Source organism: Vulpes vulpes, chromosome 1, assembly GCF_048418805.1.
Source record: "Vulpes vulpes isolate BD-2025 chromosome 1, VulVul3, whole genome shotgun sequence".
Taxonomy (NCBI): Eukaryota; Metazoa; Chordata; class Mammalia; order Carnivora; family Canidae; genus Vulpes; species Vulpes vulpes.
The window spans coordinates 192422126-192444422 of record NC_132780.1 but is presented as its reverse complement, the minus strand read 5'-3'; the positions used below and the strand labels follow the sequence as shown (position 1 = coordinate 192444422).

The 22297-nt window shown below is 39.4% G+C and overlaps 1 protein-coding gene across 1 annotated transcript in view; it reads right to left on the bottom strand.

The window, feature by feature from the left end:
* Positions 1 to 22297, bottom strand: part of LOC140597911 (beta/gamma crystallin domain-containing protein 1-like) — a gene marked incomplete at its 3' end in the record, with an annotated part of 152291 nt that overhangs the window by 46994 nt on the left and 83000 nt on the right. Inside the window, exon 2 of the mRNA XM_072749384.1 lies at positions 21538 to 21676. Coding sequence (XP_072605485.1) covers positions 21538 to 21676 — 139 coding nt within the window. The remainder of the gene's footprint in view (positions 1 to 21537; positions 21677 to 22297) is intronic.

The window sequence follows — 22297 nt, the reverse complement described above, 5'->3', positions numbered from 1 at the left end:
CCATGTCCTTCTGACATACCTCTATCTGTGGGTGAGTGTGTGCGTGTCTGTGGGGAGACATTTTACATTCTGGCACCACAAGATACTCCAGGTTTATCTTGCATATTTTGGGCTCCAGTCCTACAATCAGCCATTTTTCTAAAGAGTCCTGGTACATGTAATTGGAGAATGGTATTAGAAACCCAGATCTGGCTTCTAGGTGTGTTTGTTGCTACTGAAGTATCATTGATTCTAGGCCCTCTGTGCTGACAGAGCAAGGAAACAAATATGTATAGTAACTGATATGTATATCTAAATATTCCGGTATGTAACCATCCGTATCTGTATTAAGCTAAACATAGTGTGGGGATTCATAATGATTTTGGGACTGGCTTTAAATCCAGCTGTGGGGATGGAGAATAGGGGAGGTATAGAAGGAACAGGATTATCCAGAGAATGGTAATTGTTGAAGCTGAGTGATGTGTAAATGGAAGTAGGATGACGTGGTGATCCATTATGCTATTCTCTCTACTTTGAGTATGTTTTTAAATTTACATAACAAGAAAAACTTTTGTTAATAAGAATAGGTAAGGTTGGAGAAGCCCATTTATTATTCCTTTATACTACATTTTAATGAGCATTGCTAGCTAATTTCCAAACATAAACTAATTGAAACACTTTAAACATTTTAAAAGACTTTTTTTAAAGTACGCAGTGACAAAAGGAAGAAATTACAGGTAACAAGAAGGGAACTTCTAGAAAAAACTATGTAAAATAACACAAATGATAATTTACTGGAATTGCAGATAGAACACACACTTCAATAAACTCTGAGAACACTACTGTATTTTCATTAAAAAACTGTTATTCATAATAATTACGCTTAATCAAGGAAAAGCTAAATAATGTTTAGCATGTTTTATTTAAGAGAAAAACAAAAATAAGTAAGCATATCTTTAGACAGTTTTTATTCAAATCAGTATAATTTTCTAAGTTTCTAACCTACAAAGATAGACACTAAATCATCTGTAAAAGTCAGCTGCCTAGAACAACGCATTCTCCAAGGTTTCAGATAGCTAAATGTTGAAACTCAGCTCTAAACATCCAATTCCGGGCAGCCCGGGTGGCTCAGCAGTTTGGTGCTGCCTTCAGTCCAAGGCCTGATCCTAGAGACCTGGGATCAAGTCCCACATCGGGCTCCCTGTGTGGAGCCTGCTTCTCCCTCTGCCTGTGTCTCTGCCTCTCTCTCTCTCTCTCTCTCTCTCTGTGTCTCTCATGAGTAAATATATAAAAATCTTAAAAAATTAAAAAAATAAACATCCAATTCCCTAAAATATTTAAGTAATTTATATTTCCACAAACACATATATTTAGTGTTCATGAGAGTCTCAGATTTAACTCAAAAAGAAACAAAAATTCATCAAAATCTGTTCTTACCCTAATAATTCTGTGAAGGAAAAAATATTATATGGAACACTTTTTTCAAATTCCATTTCTGATGAAAAATGTAAAGCAGGTTTCAGCTTATGTTCACAAAAATTTTCATGGATTACTATGTTATTTTTATATCCCTACAAAAGGGGAGCTAAAGCCATATTGATAATGCCTAATGTCCAGAGTAAATATGTTTGCTTTAAAATATCCTGAATCAGTGAGCTTTTTATTGGTCAGCCCAATCTGTTGAAAGAGATTTGGGGGTGGGGGGGTACCTGGGCTGGCAGAGTTTGGGACTCGTGATCTTGGAGTCATGAGTTCAAGCCCCATATTGGGAATAAAGCTTGCTTCATTAAAAAAAAAAAAGTTTTGATACTTACTATTAAACTTCTCTCCCTAAATCAGACCAAAGATCATAAATAGGGGGTGAAAGATTCTTTTTTTATCTATCTTATTATCTAATTTTGTTCTATCCTTTTTGTCCATGGCCTGCAAATAAACAGGGCTCTTTTTCTTTTTGAGTGCCTGGCATAAGCAGGGCACAATAGGGAGGAAGCATGTTTTGGGAGGGGGGAGGCTTGGAGAACTGAAATAGGCCAGAGGCTGCCTCTTTACTTCCAGCTGAGCCACACCCCTCACAACCCATGAGTCACCAGGCTGTCAGCACTGCTGACTTCTTAGGAGAGTAACTTGCATTCAAGAGATCATGCCCAGCACTCCCCTAGGAGGACTCTTGGGATGTGATGTTCCAGAAATGAAGCCCCAGGTACTTCTTTACTCATCTGGTGCAGATGTTTCTGGGGTCCTTCAAATAATTTATAGAGAAGACTAAAATGGGCATGATCCCATAGAAGTTTGAAGGCAGAAACCAGGCTAGCGTTACCTATTGACAGACAAGGCAGGTACCTATGAAATGTCTGCAAAGAAGATCCACACATTTATGTTCTATCATTCTGGTCCTGGGATACTTCCTTTAAGGATAAGATTTGTCTGTTCTTTGCTTGTAGGATTTACCAGAAACATTCTGGAAGGGGAGGCCAATTTGCATCAGATTAACCTTGCTCTGTGATGAGCAACCTATCTTTCAGACTTCATGGACATCCTCCAGAAGCTTAGTTCAGGTAACTTCTCTCTAAAGACCAGAAATCAAAAAAATAAAAAATAAAAATAAAGACCAGAAATCATACGATACATTTCCCTTCCATGTCATCACCCCTCACTCCTCCTTTCTTGCCAGTCCCTTGCATCCAGCTTCCAGTGATGCCAAGCAGAGAGAGCAGTGTCCTTTCATGTGGAAAAGCACAAGGGTGAAGCCAAAATACTGCAAGAACAACATGTATTTGGAGCATTTCCATTTGGCCGTCTTCAATAATCCAGTACATTGATTCCACAGTTCAGGAAACCCAAATTCAGTCTGAGAGTGAGGAATTCCAAGATTCTTTTTTAAAAAAGATTTAATTTATTTATTTGAGAGAGAGAGAGAGAGCGAGCATAGGTTGTGGGGGGAAGGGAGAGGGGAGAGTCGAGCAGACTCCCTTCTGAGCGTGAGCCCCTGGGCTCAATCCCAGGATTTCGAAATACCTGAGCCAAAGTCAGATGCTTAAGCAACTGAGCCACCCAGGGACCCCTCCAACATTCTTCACTGTACCCAGCAACACACTGTTTGGAGTCTAGGCACCAACACCCTTGCTTTTCCTTGTTTGCAAAGCAGAGATAATGACACTAACTCAGGGACTCGTGCATGAGCTAATTAATAATTGCATAGTGCTAAATATAAAGAGGCTTCATGGTACAGGCAGGTAATATGTCCCTTTAGGAGTGACACATATTAATTATACTGTGTGAGAACCCAGCAAAGCTGCATCAATCACTTTGAGAAAGGTGGTCTAAGGAGAGAGATCCACCCTATTTCATTTTTATGATGATATACTTGCTTTTTGGTTTCCTGCTCCTAGATTCATCTTTGCAATAGTGCAGAATTACCTCATTTTTATGTCTTATTTAACTCTTTACCTAGCAGTCAGTTCAATTTCTCTGGGTGTATCACAGAGCATTGTGTTTACCAGGCTGTGGCTGGACAGACGGGAGAGGAGAGGCTACGCCATCATCTCAGGGACCGAAGGGAAGCTCCCTGTCACTAAGGAGAAGTCCAGGACTAGCCTGGCAGCCTGAGTGCTCTTGCAGAGGGGCTGCACCCACTCCCCCACTCCCAGCACAGGCCAGGGCTTACTGTCCCTTGTGTAGGGCAGACTCTGGAGGCCTTGAGGCAGAGTTGCCAAAGCTGTTTGTTGCCAAACTGGTTCCTGACAAAACATTGACTTTCTGCATATGAAATGGCTACAAAGAAAGATTTTTTTTTCCCTTTTAATGCCATTAATTGGGGCAGAAAATGAGAAGGTTGTGTCACAAGGGAACAAAACAGGTTTTGGACTCAGCTCCCTAGGAAACATCACAGGCATGATAATCCCAACGGTTGCAGAACTGTAGAAAAGAGAAACAATGTGCTGTACTTACCGTGTCAAACTAAAATTAATAAAGCAAATCAAATTAAGAAAACTGGATTGTATAATACCTACTAAGTATTAAGCACACATTGAGAAAAAAATAACGATGGAAATTAAGTTGAATAAGGTAGAAAAATTTATTCATTCATTCATCACTTATTGAGCACCTAGTATATACCTGTCATTGTGCTAGGAATGGGGATACGACAGTGAACAAGAGACAAAAATCTTCATTCCTTGGAGTTTACATTGTGAGGAAGAAAGACAATAAATAAGTAAAAAAATTAGCAGGAAAATATTTGGTACTAGCACTCTGCAGATGTAGGTTGAGGTGATCATAACTGAATGGCCTTTGTGCAGAGGTAACATTTAAGCTAAGGTGTAAAGGAAAAGGAAGAATCAGTCCCATGAGGACTGGGGGAAGTGCATTCTGGGCCAACTGAGTGGGGAGAGTCAACATCTCAAGGCAGGAAAGAGTCCTGTACGCCAAGGTACTGCTCTGGTGTGGCTGGGGCACAGCAGGGAGGAGAGTCTGAGTTAGGCAGGGGCAGGAGGCAGTTCATGCAAGGCCCATAAGGCCACATGGAAACTGGAGATTTCTTTTCTAAGTGTGATGAGAAGCCACTGGAGAGTTGCAAAGAAGTGGTAGGATCTGATTCATGCCTTTAAAAGATGACTCTGCTGCTCTGTGCAGAGAGATGTGTAGGGGAAAGAGTACAAGAGCCAGAGCCAGGGGGACCCATGAGGAGACTGTTGCAGTTATGATCATAGTCCTCTGGTTACTACTCACTCATTTTTTTGGGGGAAACTAATGACAAAGGATCATGTTGTGTGCATCTACATGTCTACTGGGAGAAGGAAAAGAGATCTCATTCTTGTGGTTTGGTAAATGTCAGACTGCATTGAACAACAAGACAACCATGGCCCAACAGTCCTTTGCGCACGGGTGGACTGTAGAGTTACGGTGTTTAACTCATCCTGGCCTTTGGGGCAGCCATTGGTTCCCTGTTGACTTCCTGTCATACTTTAGTTGGTGGCTACTCCTTACTCTTCTCCACACTCCCAAACCACCCTCTTCTCAATCATCAGTTCTTCCCCCAGACCCATTTTTTGGGGGTAGTAACTTTATTTCTTTCTCTGCAAAGAAAAGTAGAAGCTCCCTGTGTGAATTTCTTCTTGTGTCAACCTTACATTTGGATTCTTTCTTAGTTTGGAAAGATGTATCTCTGCTCCCCTCCAAAGCTTGTCCCCTCAACCTGTCCGAAGATCTGTGTTACTTAACCAGTTTGCACCCCCAGAAGGATTCCCTAGTTCTGAAACATTTTTAGTACCCTCTTCTCCTTTATCCTCTTCTCTGCTTCTAAAACTAGAGCCTAGCTCGTCTGATCTTAGTGGGCAGCCCTGCCCTCTGGGCTGCTACTGGCCATCTCTAACATTCCCCCTTCTGGGCTTTGCCTCTCCTTCAACCAGTAAATGAACCTCAGCCTCCCTCTCTAGTTCCCAGTGCCCAGGTCTCTAGACTCCTGCAACCTTCAAGAATTGCACAAATTTAACCATATCCTTCATATCCTGTTTTTCTTTTCCAAATCCTTTATCTGCTTCAACTTACCTACTTCTTGACTTCCCTCTTTTACTTTCTCCTTGTGTGAGCTTTATGTTTCTCTTTTTCAGGTTAAACACTCATTAAATCTCTCATTTATTCAACACTTAGAGACAACTCTCAGTTATGTAGGATTCTGTAAAGTCCCTCACTGGCACTCTTTCTCTAAACTTACTACAGGACCACAGTCCCTTATGATTATTATTATATAATACAATATATATGATATAATATAATACATAATTACTGGGGCTGGAAGTATTTTAAAAGTAAAAATCTTCAGATTTGGGAAAGATGATATGCATATATACCATAATACATTAATATCTACAGCAAAAACATATGACAATTCATGCTAACTGGGATAATTAAAGACAATAAATGGCCTTATAAGAATTCAGGTCAGATTTTGCTGCCAAGTGAGTTTTGATGTCAATTTACAAAAGAAAGGAAGGGAGAAGAAAGAAAGAAAGAAAGAAAGAAAGAAAGAAAGAAATGAAAAGAAAGAAAAAGAAGAGAGAGAAAGAAAAAGAAGAGAGAGAGAAAAAGAAGAGAGAAAGAAAAGAAAGAAAGAAAACAAGAAACATGGAAAATTTTCAGTCTCTAATTTGGTCTGATGGTATCTCATGGCTATTTCTTTATACTGTTTTTTTCTGTTACTCTAAAACTTTCTACCTGGTTTTCAAGTTACTACTTCAGTCGATATTTTTAAAAAGAATAAATTGATTTTTTTTGCAAGCAGTCTTCCTTTCTGAAGAATTTCACTTGCCACCAGAAACATTATTAAAAGCCCTCTAAACTAAAAACCTTAGAATCTTTTTATTCCATCCACTTTTGCTCCTATATATAATCTATCAACAAATTTCTTCACCTCAGCCCATTCAGGTAGAGGTTTCTACCTTAATACAAACCCATACCTTTTTAACGTGTTTTGGGCAATTTCTGAGACTCTAGTCCCCCTCTATGATAAGTTTTTTATTTCCCTAAACTCCACCTTTCCATCACACCAAGAATATCAGTGACACTACCTCTGAAATATTTCATTCATCATGAATGCTTCTTTGCTCAAGGACTTACAACACTTCCTCTGTCTGTATTTAAAGATCGGACTGCTACCTGCATTAATTCTTTTTTTTTTTTTAAGATTTTATTTATTATTTGACAGAGAGAGAGAGAGGGCTCACAAGCAGGGGGAGCAGCAAAGGGAGAGGGAGAAGCAGGCTCCCCACCAAGCAGGGAGCCTGACATGGGACTCAATCCCAGGACCCTGGAATTAAGACCTGAGCCAAAGGCAGATGCTTAACTGACTGAGCCACCCAGGTGCCATCCCTCCCCTCACATTATTCTTTTTATTTTTTAAGATTTTATTTATTTATTCATGAAAGACAGAGAGAGACAGAGACAGAGAGAGAGAGAGAGAGAGAGAGGCAGAGACACAGGCAGAGGGAGAAGCAGGCTCCATGCAGGGAGCCCGATGTGGGACTCGATCCTGGAACTCTGGGATTACGCTCTGAGCCAAAGGCAGACGCTCAACCCCTGAGCCACCCAGGCATTCCCTCGCCCCCTCCACCCCATATTTATTCTTAAAGAAAGTTCAACTTCCTAAGATTCCTCTCTGTACCATTCTCTCTAACCAAACATACGGTACTTTGATTTATCTTCTCATGAGTTCAACTACCACCCTGATTCTGATGCCTTTCCGGATTGTAAGATAGAACATGGTACCAAATGTAACTGATATACTGCTTATTTTTTAGTCTTAAATAAAATTTGCTTGTCATTCCTCTTAGGCTTATTTTAGGGTAAGTTGTTGGCAATTTGTGTGACTGAGTTAGTCAGTGTACTCCCAACAATTCCCCTTTCATTTCCTTCCATTTTTCACTGAAAGGAGAAACTCCCAAGGTACCTCATTAACAAGCATGAAATGAATAAATAAATAGCACATGTACCAAACATAAGGAACAAAGCTTAAGCCACTGGTAGAATGTTAGCACTAAAATTGCAGAGGCACTAGGGACTTTTAGTGAGCTTTGAATGAATGCTGAGTACATGGGTATTGAATCTCTTTCCTTATTTTGTATACTTTGACCTTCTAGTGCTTGTTTCCTTTTCTCCTGTAATCTACCTAGTAATTCCTTCATTACTATTTATGCTGTGAAAATATATGATGCTCCGTTTAGTACTTTGGATGACCACTGATGAATATTTACTCACAAACTTGAAAATATTTGATATCTCAAATATATATTTTTTTAATTAAGTAGAGAGGTGCCTGGCTGGTTCAGTTGGTGGAGCATACAACTCTTGATCTCAGAAGGATAGGAGTTCAAGCCCCACACTGGGTCTAGAGCTTACTTTAAAAAAACAAAACCAAACCAACAAACAACAGTGAAGGCAGAGAAGACAACTCATAGCAAGATCAGAACTCATAGCAACTCATAGCAGCCCAGAAAAGTCAAACTATCATTTTACTCAAACTATCAGTTATTCAACTCTTGCCCCCCACCCAATTCCAACATGGGTATCATTTTATTCACTGACTTTTTAAATGACCAGAAGGAAGTAAATTGAGAATGCCTTTACCTGATTTGTAGGTAAAATGAGATATTCATGGTCACTATTTTGCTCAGAGATTGGAAAAAAACTCAAAATAATTCATTAAATTTAAGAGCGATTGTACAAACTAAAGAAAGTTCAGTAGGGACAATCAGCTAATTTCAGGTTTAAAACATAACTATAAGATGTAACAGACAAGTCTGCTAGGTAAAATACAGGGCAGAGAAGACTAGTGTGTGTGTGGGGGGCGGGGGGGGGGGGGTGCATACAAATAAGGAGCTAATGAGAGCAATGTGATGTAAAATTTCTTTGAAAAGGCCCTGATGGGCAGTCGGGGTGGCTCAGTGGTTTAGCACCGCCTTTGGCCCAGGGCATGATCCTGGAGCCCCAGGATGGAGCCCCAGGATGGAGCCCCAGGATCGAGTCCCATGGTGGGCTCCCTGCACGGAGCCTGCTTCTCCCTCTGCCTGTGTCTCTGCCTCTCTCTCTCTCTCTGTGTCTCTCATGAATAAATAAATAAAATCTTAAAAAAAAAAGAAAAAGAAAAAGCCATGATAATGAGATGAGTTAATACAATTTTTACATAAAAAGACACTGGAGGTGGAGGAACATTATATGTAATCTAGTCTCAAGTTGTTATCGTGATTTTTTTTCCAGCAGAAGAACATTTAATGCAAAAGAAATTGCACAGGGATTCAGGCATATGTAGAAAACAGATAGAAGTGAGCTTCCCTGAGTGAGGACCTGGCATGAAGCCTCAGTTCCTCTCCCATCCACTTTTCCATCCAGCCTTTTCTCCCTGTCACAGCCTCTGAGGCACCTTAGGGCATCCCTAGGGTTCCACAGAGCACTAGCTAATCCAGCTTCCATCTTCTAATTTATAAATATAAAAGCTGGTAACCGGGCAGGGTAAATAACCTACCAAGGCTAATGTGGCTGGTCTAAAGAAGGGCCCAAGTCAGAGCTCTGGTCTCTCAGCCACATTCAAGGCCGTCTAGTTCACTTTTCAAGTCATTGCATTTCCATGTGTTGAGTGTCTTCTAAATGTCAGGTACTGCATGAGGTGTCAATGAGATGGGAATGTCCTGCCCTAGGGAATGCTAGTGATGAAGACATAGGCTTCTGAATAATAATATGGAGAAAATCACTTGGGATATTACAGAATTCCTTGAGAACATGGGAGATGTCAGATGATATCGGCTGAGAATGCAGGGAAAGGTCACAAATGAGATACTCTTTAATCAGTTTTAGAGATGGACAGATGTTGGTCAGGCATAATTTTTTGCAATCACAGATACTTAATAGGTTGCCGAAGCCAGTTCGGACTATTACAAGTTTAAAGCAGAAAATCAAAGAGGAGTTTTTAACGGGTGTTTGTCATTGTTATAACATGTATTGCCATTTTATAAAATACCTGAAAAAATTCAGCAAATTTTTTTTAAAGATTTTATTTATTTATTCATGAGAGACACAGGGAGAGAGGCAGAGACATAGGCAGAGGGAGAAGCAGGCTCCATGCAGGGAGCCCGATGTGGGACTAGATCCTGGGTCTCCAGGATGACGCCCTGGGCCGAAGGCAGATGCTCAACTGTTGAACCACCCAGGCGTCCCCAAAAAATTCAGCATTTTGAATTAACATATACTTTTTGGTGGAACTTCACTTAATTGCTAAAACCTACAAGTATTCTAACATTCTGACTAGCTATTTTAGGCAAAATTTATGAGAGAATCCAAAGGCTAAGTCCTCTGTGCTGGTGTGAATGATAGCATCACAAGCGGGGAGAGGCTTAAGGGGAGTTTTAGCATCCATGCCAAACAGTCCCAACATCCCTCATTTTCTAAGTTAGTCATTCTTCATTTTAAGATTCTAATAAAACGGGCAGCCCCCCTGGCGCAATGGTTTAGCGCTGCCTGCGGCCTGGAGTATGATCCTGGAGACCTGGGATCGAGTCCCATGTCGGGCTTCCTGCATGGGGCCTGCTTCTCCCTCTGCCTGTGTCTCTGCCTCTCTCTCTTTCTCTGTGTCTCTATGAATAAATAAATAAAATCTTTTAAAAAATATTCTAATAAAACAACCAAATGGGTGAAAAACTCATTATTTAGGGTTGTTATTAGGACCATCTTGGCGAATAGCCCGTTCAGGTTTCTAAGACCTTCATTCAAAGTCCGCAGGGAGGGATCCCTGGGTGGCGCAGCGGTTTGGCGCCTGCCTTTGGCCCAGGGCGCGATCCTGGAGACCTGGGATCGAATCTCACGTCAGGCTCCCGGTGCATGGAGCCTGCTTCTCCCTCTGCCTGTGTCTCTGCCTCTCTCTCTCTCTCTATCATGAATAAATAAATAAAATCTAAAAAAAAAAAAAAAAATCAAAGTCCGCAGGGAATTCAATTAAATGGTCCAATGTTTCCTGAGATGATGCAGGTTTCCTTGGAGAGATTCTTTTTCTTCCTTTCTTTCTTTTTTCTTTTTTAGGCTGCATGTGTCATAATTGCAGAGATCTCTCCAAATGACACGGTACCCAAATGCTCTAAGCATTTCAGTTAGGGCTGTCTGTTGTCCTCCAGTCATCAATCTTTGTTTCCCCCTCTGAACATTTTCTTCCATGTTGCTGGTGAGAAGTCATTAAAAATATCCCCTGGTAGCTGATAATGAATCAATAATTAGCAAAGGACACAAATCTATGCATAGTGAATTTTTTCTCTCTCCATATGTGGTATTTGATGCTTCCAAAAGAGAAAGTCATCAGGTGAAATGACAGAGAGAAATCAAAGCTTTACTAAGAAGAAATGATAGTCAAATCAATCATCATGGGCATAAACACAGAATAATTAATATACTAGTCCCTTGCCTCTTGTCTTAAAATAAGGAAGAGCTATAAGGGTCCATCTGACGGATGTGGTCAGCAAACTGCCAACTTCAAATGTTTTACTCTACTTTCAACTGTCACTTCAGCATTAAATGTTCTTCAAAAGTACCGTGTGGAACACACAAAAATACATATATATACATACATATATATATCATACAAACGCATATGCATATATATATTTAAAGCTATTACCTACTTCATTAAATTATGGGTTATACTATAATCAGTACCGTGAAGAAACACAATAGATCAGAAGTGTCCAGGGCATGCTTTTCTTAGGGCACATCACAAAAACTAGTCTGACATACACATTCCACGCATTCCATTCCAAAAGCTTCAAAGCCATCATGTGAAAACAAAGCAAATATATAATATTGTAGGTGAACAAGAGAAGGATAAATAACCATCAAAGGAGAGCTCAGGTTGGTGGTGATGGCCACCCCACATCTTACAAAGTAGCACAAAAGATTTAATACTAAAACAACACACTGGCTTTTACAAACAGGAACTGGGCATAATGAGTAAGATCAGGGTTGACCTTGACTGACCTTGCAATCTTAAGACATCTCCTGTCAAATCAGGTACATAAAAAGCAATTCTGAGATGTTAATCTGGAATCTTAAGCTAATCCTTGCACTTCTCAAAGCACCTTTATGTGATTTATTAATATCTGATTCAAATAAGAACTTGGCACACTGCAAATGAACCCAATCCAAAGGAAAGTGGCCTTTGAGAGAAGATAAGGTAGCTTGCTGCTTTCCCAGCACTGAAGTTCTGAAAAGGCTAGAGGAGAGAGAGGACTAAGTCTCAGAGAACAGTACCCAGCAGGAGCTACCTTCACAGGCATTTCCTTTGCTGGTTAAGCTCTAACCGACTGTTGTTCAACCCTAGGATAAATAAAAAGTATCTAAGTGAATATATTAATGAATAGTGCCCAGGATACTTGCAAATATATGAGACTAGAATGGCATTAGCCCTGCATAACAGTAATAGATACTGATTCACAATCACAGACTTCATATTCAAACATTATTAAAGAGACACGGCACAAATCAGTGACTCAGAAGGATTCCCTCAGCAAGGACTTACCTCAAGATCCCGATCATAGTCCCTGTTTCTGGAGTTTTCACATCTACTCCGGGAGTCAGGCCACCTATTCCGACACTCAATACTCGTGCTCCGATTAGTGGCACATGCATTGCACCTGCCACAGCCACAGCCGCAGCAGGTCCGACCCCCCATTGAGGCTCTGGATGGGACCAGTCTTCAGATTTTCCTCAGGAGAGAATAATAAGTATTGCAGAAGAAGTGGAGCAGAGAAGTGGAGTCCAGAGCTACATACGTAGCCACAGATGGTTCCAACTGGCCCAAACGTGTTCAGAGTGCAGCCAGAAGCCTTTGTTCTTAGCAAAAGAAGGGATCCCCAATGAAGGATTTTTGACCTACTATGATTAGGGAAAGACTCTTCATTGATTCAAAAGAAGATAAACCCTCAATTTTTCATCTCTCCAGTCAAAATGATGATATGATCCTCTCTAAATGTCCTCACGAAAACAAATGAGCATCACTGGCCAGGGACTCCTCTTTATTATGGGGATGATGTCACAAGAGCTTTAATTTCCCCCTGTACTGCATTAGGTGGTAGGAATTCAGCTTAAAATTTAAGGATGTCAGAGACCAATAATAGTAATTAGTACTTATGCAGAGCTTTGTATATGCCCCAGGCTTTACAATCATTAGTGATTCCTTACAGCAAGCTGCACATACTGGTCACCACCCAGTATTCTTTTTTTTTTTTTTTTTAACCACCCAGTATTCTTGAAGGAAATGGATTTGTATTGACTAGAGCTGAAAACAGAATCCCAGAGGACATTAAATGTTTTCAGTCCTCTATGCTTTGAGTCTGAGACAATTCAATACTTTGAATAGCAAGTGCAAGAAATTTAATTGCACAAAGAGACTGAAAGATATACAGAAGCAGAACTAGAATGAATGAAAGGAAAGGGTATTTCAGTTACTTTTCTGAGACCTTCATTTAATTCCATTGCATGTGTGACCAGAAAATATCTCAGAAGTCCCAATCCTGATAGCCCCTCTCCAATAAGGGCAGAAAGGCATTTTGGTTTTTCACCACTTAATAGCTCCTCCCACACAAAACCCCCACCCCCACAAACGCCACGAATTTAAATCCTGGTTGGATAACAGAACACTACATTGTTGAAAAAGAAGAAGATACACAAAGATTAAAATGCCCCATACAAGGACACAATTTTTATCAATTCTGGATATCAATGATTATTTACTTTATCATAATATCTTCAGCAGGATAACCAATCCAATACAAAAATGATCAAAGAGCATGAAAAGATAATTCACCAAAGAAATAGAAATGGACAATAAGCAAAAAAAGAGCTCAACCTCTTTTTTATTTGAAGAACTGCAAATTTAAACAATGAGATGCCAACAGATGGGCAAAAGAAGAAGACTGATTATATATAACATTTATAAAGTGGTAGAAGAATAGGCACATTCATCCACTTTGGTTGGGAGCTTAGATTGATAAAAACTTTTTATGGGCAATTCGATAATAAAGATATTATCATCTTTAACATTTAGAAATACGTGTGTTTCAACTCAGTAATTCTGTTACGAGGGAATTTATACCACACAAATACTAACCAAAAAATCCCACAGACACAGTATTGTTGTTAGAAGTAAGAAAGTGGAGGTTTGTGTGCCTGGTTGGCTTAGTCAATAGAGCGTGCAACTTTTAATCTCAGGGTCATGAGTTTGAGCCCCATATTGGGGGTAGAATTTACTTAAAAAAAAGTGGTAATAACTTAAATGCCCAAAAATAAAGATTGGTAAACTATATAACAGTATACCTATTATGTAATATTATATTCTGTTATACATATGAAATACTCTGTAGCAATTCAAAAGGCATATTTATAGTACTAGCTTGAAAAGATGATCATAAAGATTGATAAGTAAAAAAACAAGTTAGAGACTTGTATGCAGTGTATGATCTCTTTTGGTAGGAAAAGCACAAATGGACTAACTCTGTTTACATAAATGCCTAAGAAAAAATTCTGAAAAGATACACACCAAACTAGCTAACTTCAGGGGTGATGAGAGAATTTAAGTCTTTATTTTGTATGTTTCAGACTATCGGAAAGTTTTTGCACCAAGCAGATATAATCTTTAGAAGAAAAATAGATATATTATCACATTTTTAAAAAGCCCTGAAGACCCTACCTGCCTATCACAGTCAAAGCCTTCTAGTTTGGATTAAGACAGGAAATGGACTGGCTAATATGTATTTATATGTTTATTTTTATATATGTGAACAAACAGCATCCACAGTCATTACCTCAAAGGAAGACAACACATATATTTGAGGAAAAACAAACTACTCACTATTTCCTGCTGCATCCTGGTGACCATGATACCTTCAAATGCGTGGTATCACAGAGATACCCTGATTTTTCCAAAGCCAGCTATACATAGGCAATCGGTTTTTTTCATATAAGGCCCCACATTTAACTCTGGTGAGAAGAACAGCTGGTATACCAGATCCTGCTGTTTGTAATGCCTTACTTAGGATACAAAGCAACATACTCTAGCCTATAGAATGGCCAAGCTATGAAATCTATGTGGTAAAGGCAGCTCCAGCTGCACCCAATAATACCAGGCTTTTTCAGAGACAAAGGAGTGCTTTCTATGTCACCCAGCTCAACCTTGATCTTTGCAACTCCACAGCACAAGTGCTGAAGGAGAAGGTGGAGGCACGCTCTGGAAATGGCCACGTTCTCTTTCTGCTGCCCACATGTGGCCTATTTATGTACATATAATACATGTGTTTGGTGAGCTTTCCTGCTCTACTTTTGAAAGCTTAAGTAAAAAATAAATAAATAAATAAATAAATAAATTTAAAAAAATAAATAAAAAATAAATAAAAAAAGTAAAAAAAAAGAAAGCTTAAGTAAAAATGAAAATTTGTACTAGAACTAACTGACATGCGGCACCTTCGCAATAGCATTGTTTTCTATTGCTTTTTATGGTGAATACACAACATTTCATTCATGCAAAATGTGTAGCTAATGTTCCAGCCACATGAATACAGTCTGGTCCTTGGGGCCTCCTAGTCCAGTAAAGAAGGAGACTTGTAAAATTAGTATGGTACAGTGAGTGCTGAGTTTGGGGTATGACGTCCAAGGTAAATGGCAGCAACAATGAGGAAAATAAACAACTTTTCTGAGGCCGACATCACAAAGGAAGAGTTATTTGAGTAAGACCCTAAAGGACGAGTACACAAAACATGGAAAGACTTCGTAGACATGGGAAGAAATATCTGCAAAGGCAGTAGAATGACCCACTAAGGACATGTGGGAACAGTAGTCCCTCAGACAGTGCAGTCAGGACTGGTATAGATTACAACAAATCAGAGAATCATAAAAATTACATGTGTATACCTAAACCATTGTAATTTAACTTTAATCACATAACTTAAATCATACCTATTCATTCCTCTGCTTAAAATGTTTTTTGAATATGTAACACCTTCACATAGCTCAAAATTCAAAATATGAGAAAGTATACAGCAAAAAGTCTCTCCTGAACATGGCCCCTATCTGCTCATTCCCCTCACCCCTATCACAGGTAATTAGTTTTACTTCTATCCTTCTATATTTTTTAAGATTATTTATTTATTAATTTGAGAGAGGGAGAGAGAGAGAGTGTTCCCGAGAGAGCACGGTTGTAGGGAGGGACAGAGGCAGAGGGAGAAGGAGAAGCAGACTCCTCGCTAAGCAGGGAGCTCAATGTGGGACTTGATTCCAGGCCCCTGGGATCATGACCTGAGCTGAAGGCAGATGCCTAACTGAGCCACCCAGGTGACCCCTGACCTTTTATATTTTCTTAATGAACCTACAAACAAAGACATTAATTTCTAATCTCCTAACTTTTGCACAAAATGTAATATGCTATACACATCGTTCTCTATCTTTAATTTTGTTTTCTAACAGTATATCTAAATTTTTAGATCAGTACTGATAGAACACAGAGAGGCTCTTAAGATGGTCTGGTAAGGGTAAGAGATTGAAGCTGGGAAGTAGACCTACCTGCACGGATATGACTGGTCCCAGGTCAAGGTGGGATGGGATGATAGTAAGATCTGGCTGGTGATGAAAGCAGAAATTTGGGACAAGGAAGGCCCAAGGGCTCAGCAGTCTCTATTCACAACACCGATGGAATAGGTGATTTTAGGTAAAGTGCCAATAGGAAGGTGAAATGTAGTGTTGGAACAGATGGATAATACTTGTAAGTCCTTTAAATCATGATAGAGATGGTCTAATCTTAGTAAATGTCTCAGGGTGAGGGTTGGAAGTTAGACTTTAGGATTTGGAAGGTCCTACTTTTTGCATGATGATATTAGAACTGTCCTTGGTAAGATTAGCAGCTGGGGTGTCTCGAAACAAAATGTGGGAGCCCAGTGATCAATGTTTACATACTGTGTCTTAGGCTAACCCAACAGTGGACAAGACACAATACAATGTTCTGTGGGATAAAGCAGGATGGGAGTGGAGTGAACAAGTCTGAGGCCTCTTGAGTATTCATATTTTGAACTTGGTCTGGCCTAAGAAATGAAGTAAGGCTGGGAATTGAGCATTCAGAGAAACATCAGTGGACCCATGTGGAGCAGCTAGAGAGAGAGAGAGAGAGAGAGAGAGAGGAGAAATAATGGGGTAGACAGGAAAATGGGGCATCACCTCTCAAAGTGGTGAACCAGCATGGAAATGAAAATGTTAGAAAATGGCTTTTTCTTCTTTTCTACCATAACCAATGCTTGTTAAATTGGATTGTTACACTTTTTGACTAAACTAGAATAACCAGGCTGGAAACTGGAAGATGCTCCACCTTAACCATTTTAAGATGAGTTAGGCAATAAAAGCTGTCAAAAGTGATTGTGGTAGAACCATCTCTGAGATAGCTGAGACTAAAGCAGATACCTGTCTGTTTCAATGATTTGGGAGCATTCCAATCTCAAAGAGTGAGATCAGAGATTCACACGTGTTTCCTGAATGATGGGGCAGAGAAACACCAACAAGATCAAAATCTATACAAGTGACTTCTGAAAGAAACACTGATTTTTTCCAAAGATTATAGTTACCCTCTTTTTTTGAGAGGATCAGGGGCTTATTTTTTCCTTTTTCTCTATAGATTATAGTTACCCTCTTTTTTTGAGAGGATCAGGGGCTTATTTTTTATTTTATTTTTTTTTTTTAAGATTTTATTTATTTATTCATGAGAAAGAGAGAGACAGAGACAGAGACACAGGTAGAGGGAGAACCAGGCTCCATGCAGGGAGCCTGATGTGGGACTCAATCCTGGGTCTGTAGGATTACACCCTGGGCTAAAGGCGGTGCTAAACTGCTGAGCCACCCAGGAATCCCTTATTTTTTCTTTTAAAAAGTACACATGTGGGATCCCTGGGTGGCGCAGCGGTTTAGCGCCTGCCTTTGGCCCAGGGCGCAATCCTGGAGTCCCGGGATCAAGTCCCACATCGGGCTCCCGGCATGGAGCCTGCTTCTCCCTCTGCCTGTGACACACTCTGCTCCTCTCTCTCTCTCTCTCTCTCTATCTCTATGGCTATCATAAATAAATAAATAAATCCTTAAAAAAAAAAGTACACATGCAAACACATTTAAAGATAATGGGAAATAGAGGCTTTATCCAGGTCATCAAGAATGAGAGAATCCAAATGGTTAAAGCACAATAGTTTTTTGCTTGAATTAATCAAATAATTACTATACCTGTTTATTCCATTTTACTTGTTTGAACTTGTTTCCAAAATGATTAAAATTTTACTTATAATTACTATAGTCACATAGAATTTTCTAGATCAAAATAAGTGAGTATGACTGAAAAGGGATTAAATGATTTTTGTACTAGAAATCATAGAAATTCTCATTAAGGTAATTGCCTTCTTTGAAGATACTGATTTTAATTAACATTACATTGCTCAGTATCTTGTTCTACTTGTTTTTAAAGAAATGCTTTAATTTAACAAAGAGTGTTCTTTCATGTCCCAGAAATACTTCCATGTAGTGGAATTAAGACATCTTTACTTATGAAATGAAGTAAGCAGAAAACATGACATGATAAATATAAGTACATAAATATAACAAAACACATAAGAACCTACAATGTAAATTCTCTCTTATATGCAAAGAATGACTCAACATGATTGTCACTTATATACAGAATATATGTTTTCATTTAATGATACCACTTCCTTATGCTTTTCTCTAACACGAAAAAATGGTTTGTTAGAAATATAAACATCTTACATAAACATATCTTCTGCTTTCAAATGCACTAAAGATTTTATGTGGTCATTTATTATTATTATTTTTTTAATGTGGTCATTTAAAGGAAAGATTGTTCTGTACAAATAAATATAAAATCCCTGGTGATTTTTCCCAACTAAGATTTGAATTCTAGTAATATTCTATTTTGATTTTTTGTTATAGCTTTTTTCCCTACTTGATGTATATATGCATTTGAGAGGCGATACTGTCTTTGTAATTATAAATCCGTATTTCCGTTTACACAAGCAGGTATAGTAAATGTCTTCTTATTTTAATTGAAGGATTCAATAAAGTATTGTCATCTTTAAAGAATGTCTAAGGAATTTTAACAGCATGTTAAATAAACAAATGCAATAATAAAATGTACAGAACAAATAAAGAGAATGAATAGATTCTGGCTGTTTGGGGAAAGGCAATTTGCTTAACTTTAATGCAAATAGAAATTAAAACACTCATTTGAATAAATACATATAACCAAGAGGGCTAGGCCAACTTAGGAATCTTAAGAAGAATTTATGGCCTTCTGCCTGGGAAGATGCCAAGGGCAGTCCTGATGTCCCAGCCTAATAAATGTGCTGATTCTCCAAGGAAGTGACCAGGCTCATTGCAGAGCAGACTGAGAGCAGGGTACTTTGGTAAGTGTGAGAAGTGCCCTGGCACACAGGCACTCACTGTAGGTATGGACCACCCAGAATCTAAGTGGAGTTAACTTTTGTTTCTCAATGAGACTGGCCAGGTCAGTGTGGGGGGATGTCTTGCACTTTTTAAGAATAATCCACTTAACTCTTCTCAGCCATGATCTCAAGTGACAAAGTTGAGAACACATCAGCAGGGAAGAGAAAGTCTGTTCCTTTTGTCCAGGCCTAGTAGAATATGCAGATGAGAAAGACCAAGAGAGCCAGAGCCCAGAGAGAGCAGGAGTAAGAAAGAGGGATGGTGGAGGGGGAGAGGGGGCAGGGAGATGGAAGGAGAGAGGCAGAGAGTGAGGCAGAGAGACAACAGGCAGACCCAGAAGTGGACTTTAGTGCCGAACCTTCCTGTTGTGGGTATTTGGCCATCGCTTAGGGGGAAGGTGTGATAAGAGTAGAGAGTCACAGGCGGTGCCTGGCTGACCCCACCTCAGGTGACACTCAGAGACAGTGTAGCCAGAAAGACGGTTTCTGCTTGCTTCCTCCTTCACCTTCTTGCCTTTCTCTATCTGCTCTGGCTCCCTGCTACCCAGGGTCCCAGTTCAGCTGTTTCTGGCGGCAAGCCTCCTTGACCCTGCCCACCCTCCCAGTACTGAATGCTCTGCCTTGGCCTGGGGGCCTCTCCCCATGGGCTCCCCAGTGCCCGGGGCTCCCTGACTGCACCCTGGGAGAACAAGCAAGGGTGGAGCGACCATGTCTACGTGGCATACCATCACCATGAAGAAGACAGGCCTGTCTTTGGGCTGTGAATCCGGGAGAAGGGCCCTCCCCATACACCCTTCTCGGTCATCCCTCTCAGGGGGTTTGTTTTGTGCCCAACTCTGAATGTTGCCACCCATTTTCTCCTGGACTTGAGTTAACATGGTGGGATAGTTAATGGCTTGATACTGACAAAATTATTTTTATTTTAAGTTATTAAAAGACAAACGTAGTAAACAACCTGAAACTCTAGCTAGGACCAGGGACTGGATTTTTTAGGTTTAATTTACAGTTATAAACTATTATAAAGAAAGAAGGCTAAAATGTGAAATTAGCCTGAATATAAGCATAAAATACAGAAAGCCAGCTTATTTAACTTTTGAAATTTAAATTTGATTCTTACTTCAATGTTTTACAAAAGTTAATTTTATATTTCTGGCACTTTAATGGATATTATGCTGTTTTGAGTTATAAAGCTTCTCTATTGAATTTCCCTACCCACTTTTATCATGTTCTAATAAAATATAAAATATGAACTAACAATCTCATCATGTCCTTTTTTTCCTTTACTGCTTTCATCACTAAGTAATTAATTTTTTTTATTCTAAATTGTGATAAAATACACATAAGATAAAATTTACCATCTTAGTCATTTTAAGTATACAGTTCAGGAGCATTAAGTATATTCACATTGTTGTGCATCCCATCTCCAGAACTTTTCATCTTGCATTAATAATTAACTTTTTTTTTTTAGATTTTATTTATTTATTCATGACAGATATACAGAGAGAGGCAGAGACATAGGAAGAGGGAAGAGAAGCAGGCTCCATTGAGAGAGCCCCCTGTGGGACTCGATCCTGGGACCCCAGGATCACGCCCTGAGCCAAAGTCAGACACTCAACCACTGAGCCCACCCAGCTGTCCCAATAATTAACTTTTTGGATATAGCATTACCAAGGCAAAATTTTTTTTGGTGGGAGAGGATTTCTTATAGTAATAGGTTGTAACAAGAAATGTATTATACAACCTTCAAAGCCTGGCAGCTACACCAGCTCTCACACCATGACTAAAAGCATCATTGTATTTTTTGCTGCAGACAAGAACGTGAGTAATATTCTTTTATGTATGAATGAATATGGGTAACATGCATCCACTTCTCTATCTCCCACCTCGGCGGAAGCTCTTTTTTTTTTTTTTTTAAGACAATACAATCAAATCAGAACTTTCTAGACAGACATCTAGATATTAAGGAGTAACTGCTGATATAATAACAACTCTAAAATCCTTGCAGTAGGAAGTAATATAAGTGCTTTTTATGGGAATTCCAAGTATTGATGTCCTATTTTACTTCGCATGCCTTTGAGTTAAAATGCAGTCTGTGTGAAAAAAGAAAAAAGGTAGGCAAAAGGCACCCATGACAATGAGGAAGAACATCTGAAGGCAGCATAGAGCAAAGATTCACACTCATCCCTTGAGACTCAGTATTTATTATCATGGTGCTTTGATATATAATGTCTTTTTAAAAATTTACATTCTTGGGATCCCTGGGTGGCGCAGTGGTTTAGCGCCTGCCTTTGGCCCAGGGCGCGATCCTGGAGACCCAGGATCGAATCCCACGTCGGGCTCCCGGTGCATGGAGCCTGCTTCTCCCTCTCCCTCTGCCTATGTCTCTGCCTCTCTCTCTCTCTGTGACTATCATAAATAATAAAATAAAAAAATTAAAAAAAAAATTTACATTCTTTTTAAGTGTGTGTTTTTCAGACAAGGGTTATCTTACCATATTTTAATTCATTAAAGTATTTATCCTGGGAGCCAAATATTGGAGATGAAGCATTACCTTTTTAAACATTCCAGGGTCCATAGGAAAAGGGCCAGGTATCGCACTGGTAGTGTCAAGGAGCTGGGATTCCTCACGATGCAGTGCAAATGTCTGGCAATCTGGAGCCACATGACCTCCAACCACTACCTCCAAAGCTCTGTAAAGAATGGAAACAGTTATGTCAAAAACCTATTAAGAACTCTGGAAACTCAAGAAACCCAACGGTACATTTCTGTCTGTATATTTCCAATTAGCCAAAATGAGGAATCATTCTTCAAAGCCTACAAAGGATTGTAGATAATTTGGCAGTGTCACACACATTTAGGAATGAACCATGAGGACCTCACCATGTGGTCAACAGAATTCTTTTAAACCTCTTGCAGAAAACAAAATCCGAGCTAGATAGGTAGATAAACAGCATTTATAGATAGGGTTGGGCAATCCAACTTCATTTTATGATTTCTTGGTTTCTCTACTGTCATTGCTCTTAAGAGAAGAGAAAAAAGTCATTTGTAAATTTCTTGAACATTGGAAATAAAGTAATAAATCCATTAGGAGAGGGATCTAGGCTATGCCAGGGAACAGGAATCATTCCAGGATTAATATCTATTAGAGTCCAAAGAAATGCAAAGCAATGAAGGCAGAGTGTTTTTGCAAACCCTGGTGGTTTCCTACCCCAAACTATTTCCTTTATTCAAACTCCCAGACACCTCACCACCACCACGTACTTTTAATTCACTAATAACCCTGATTTTGTTCAGATATCCATCCTCCACAT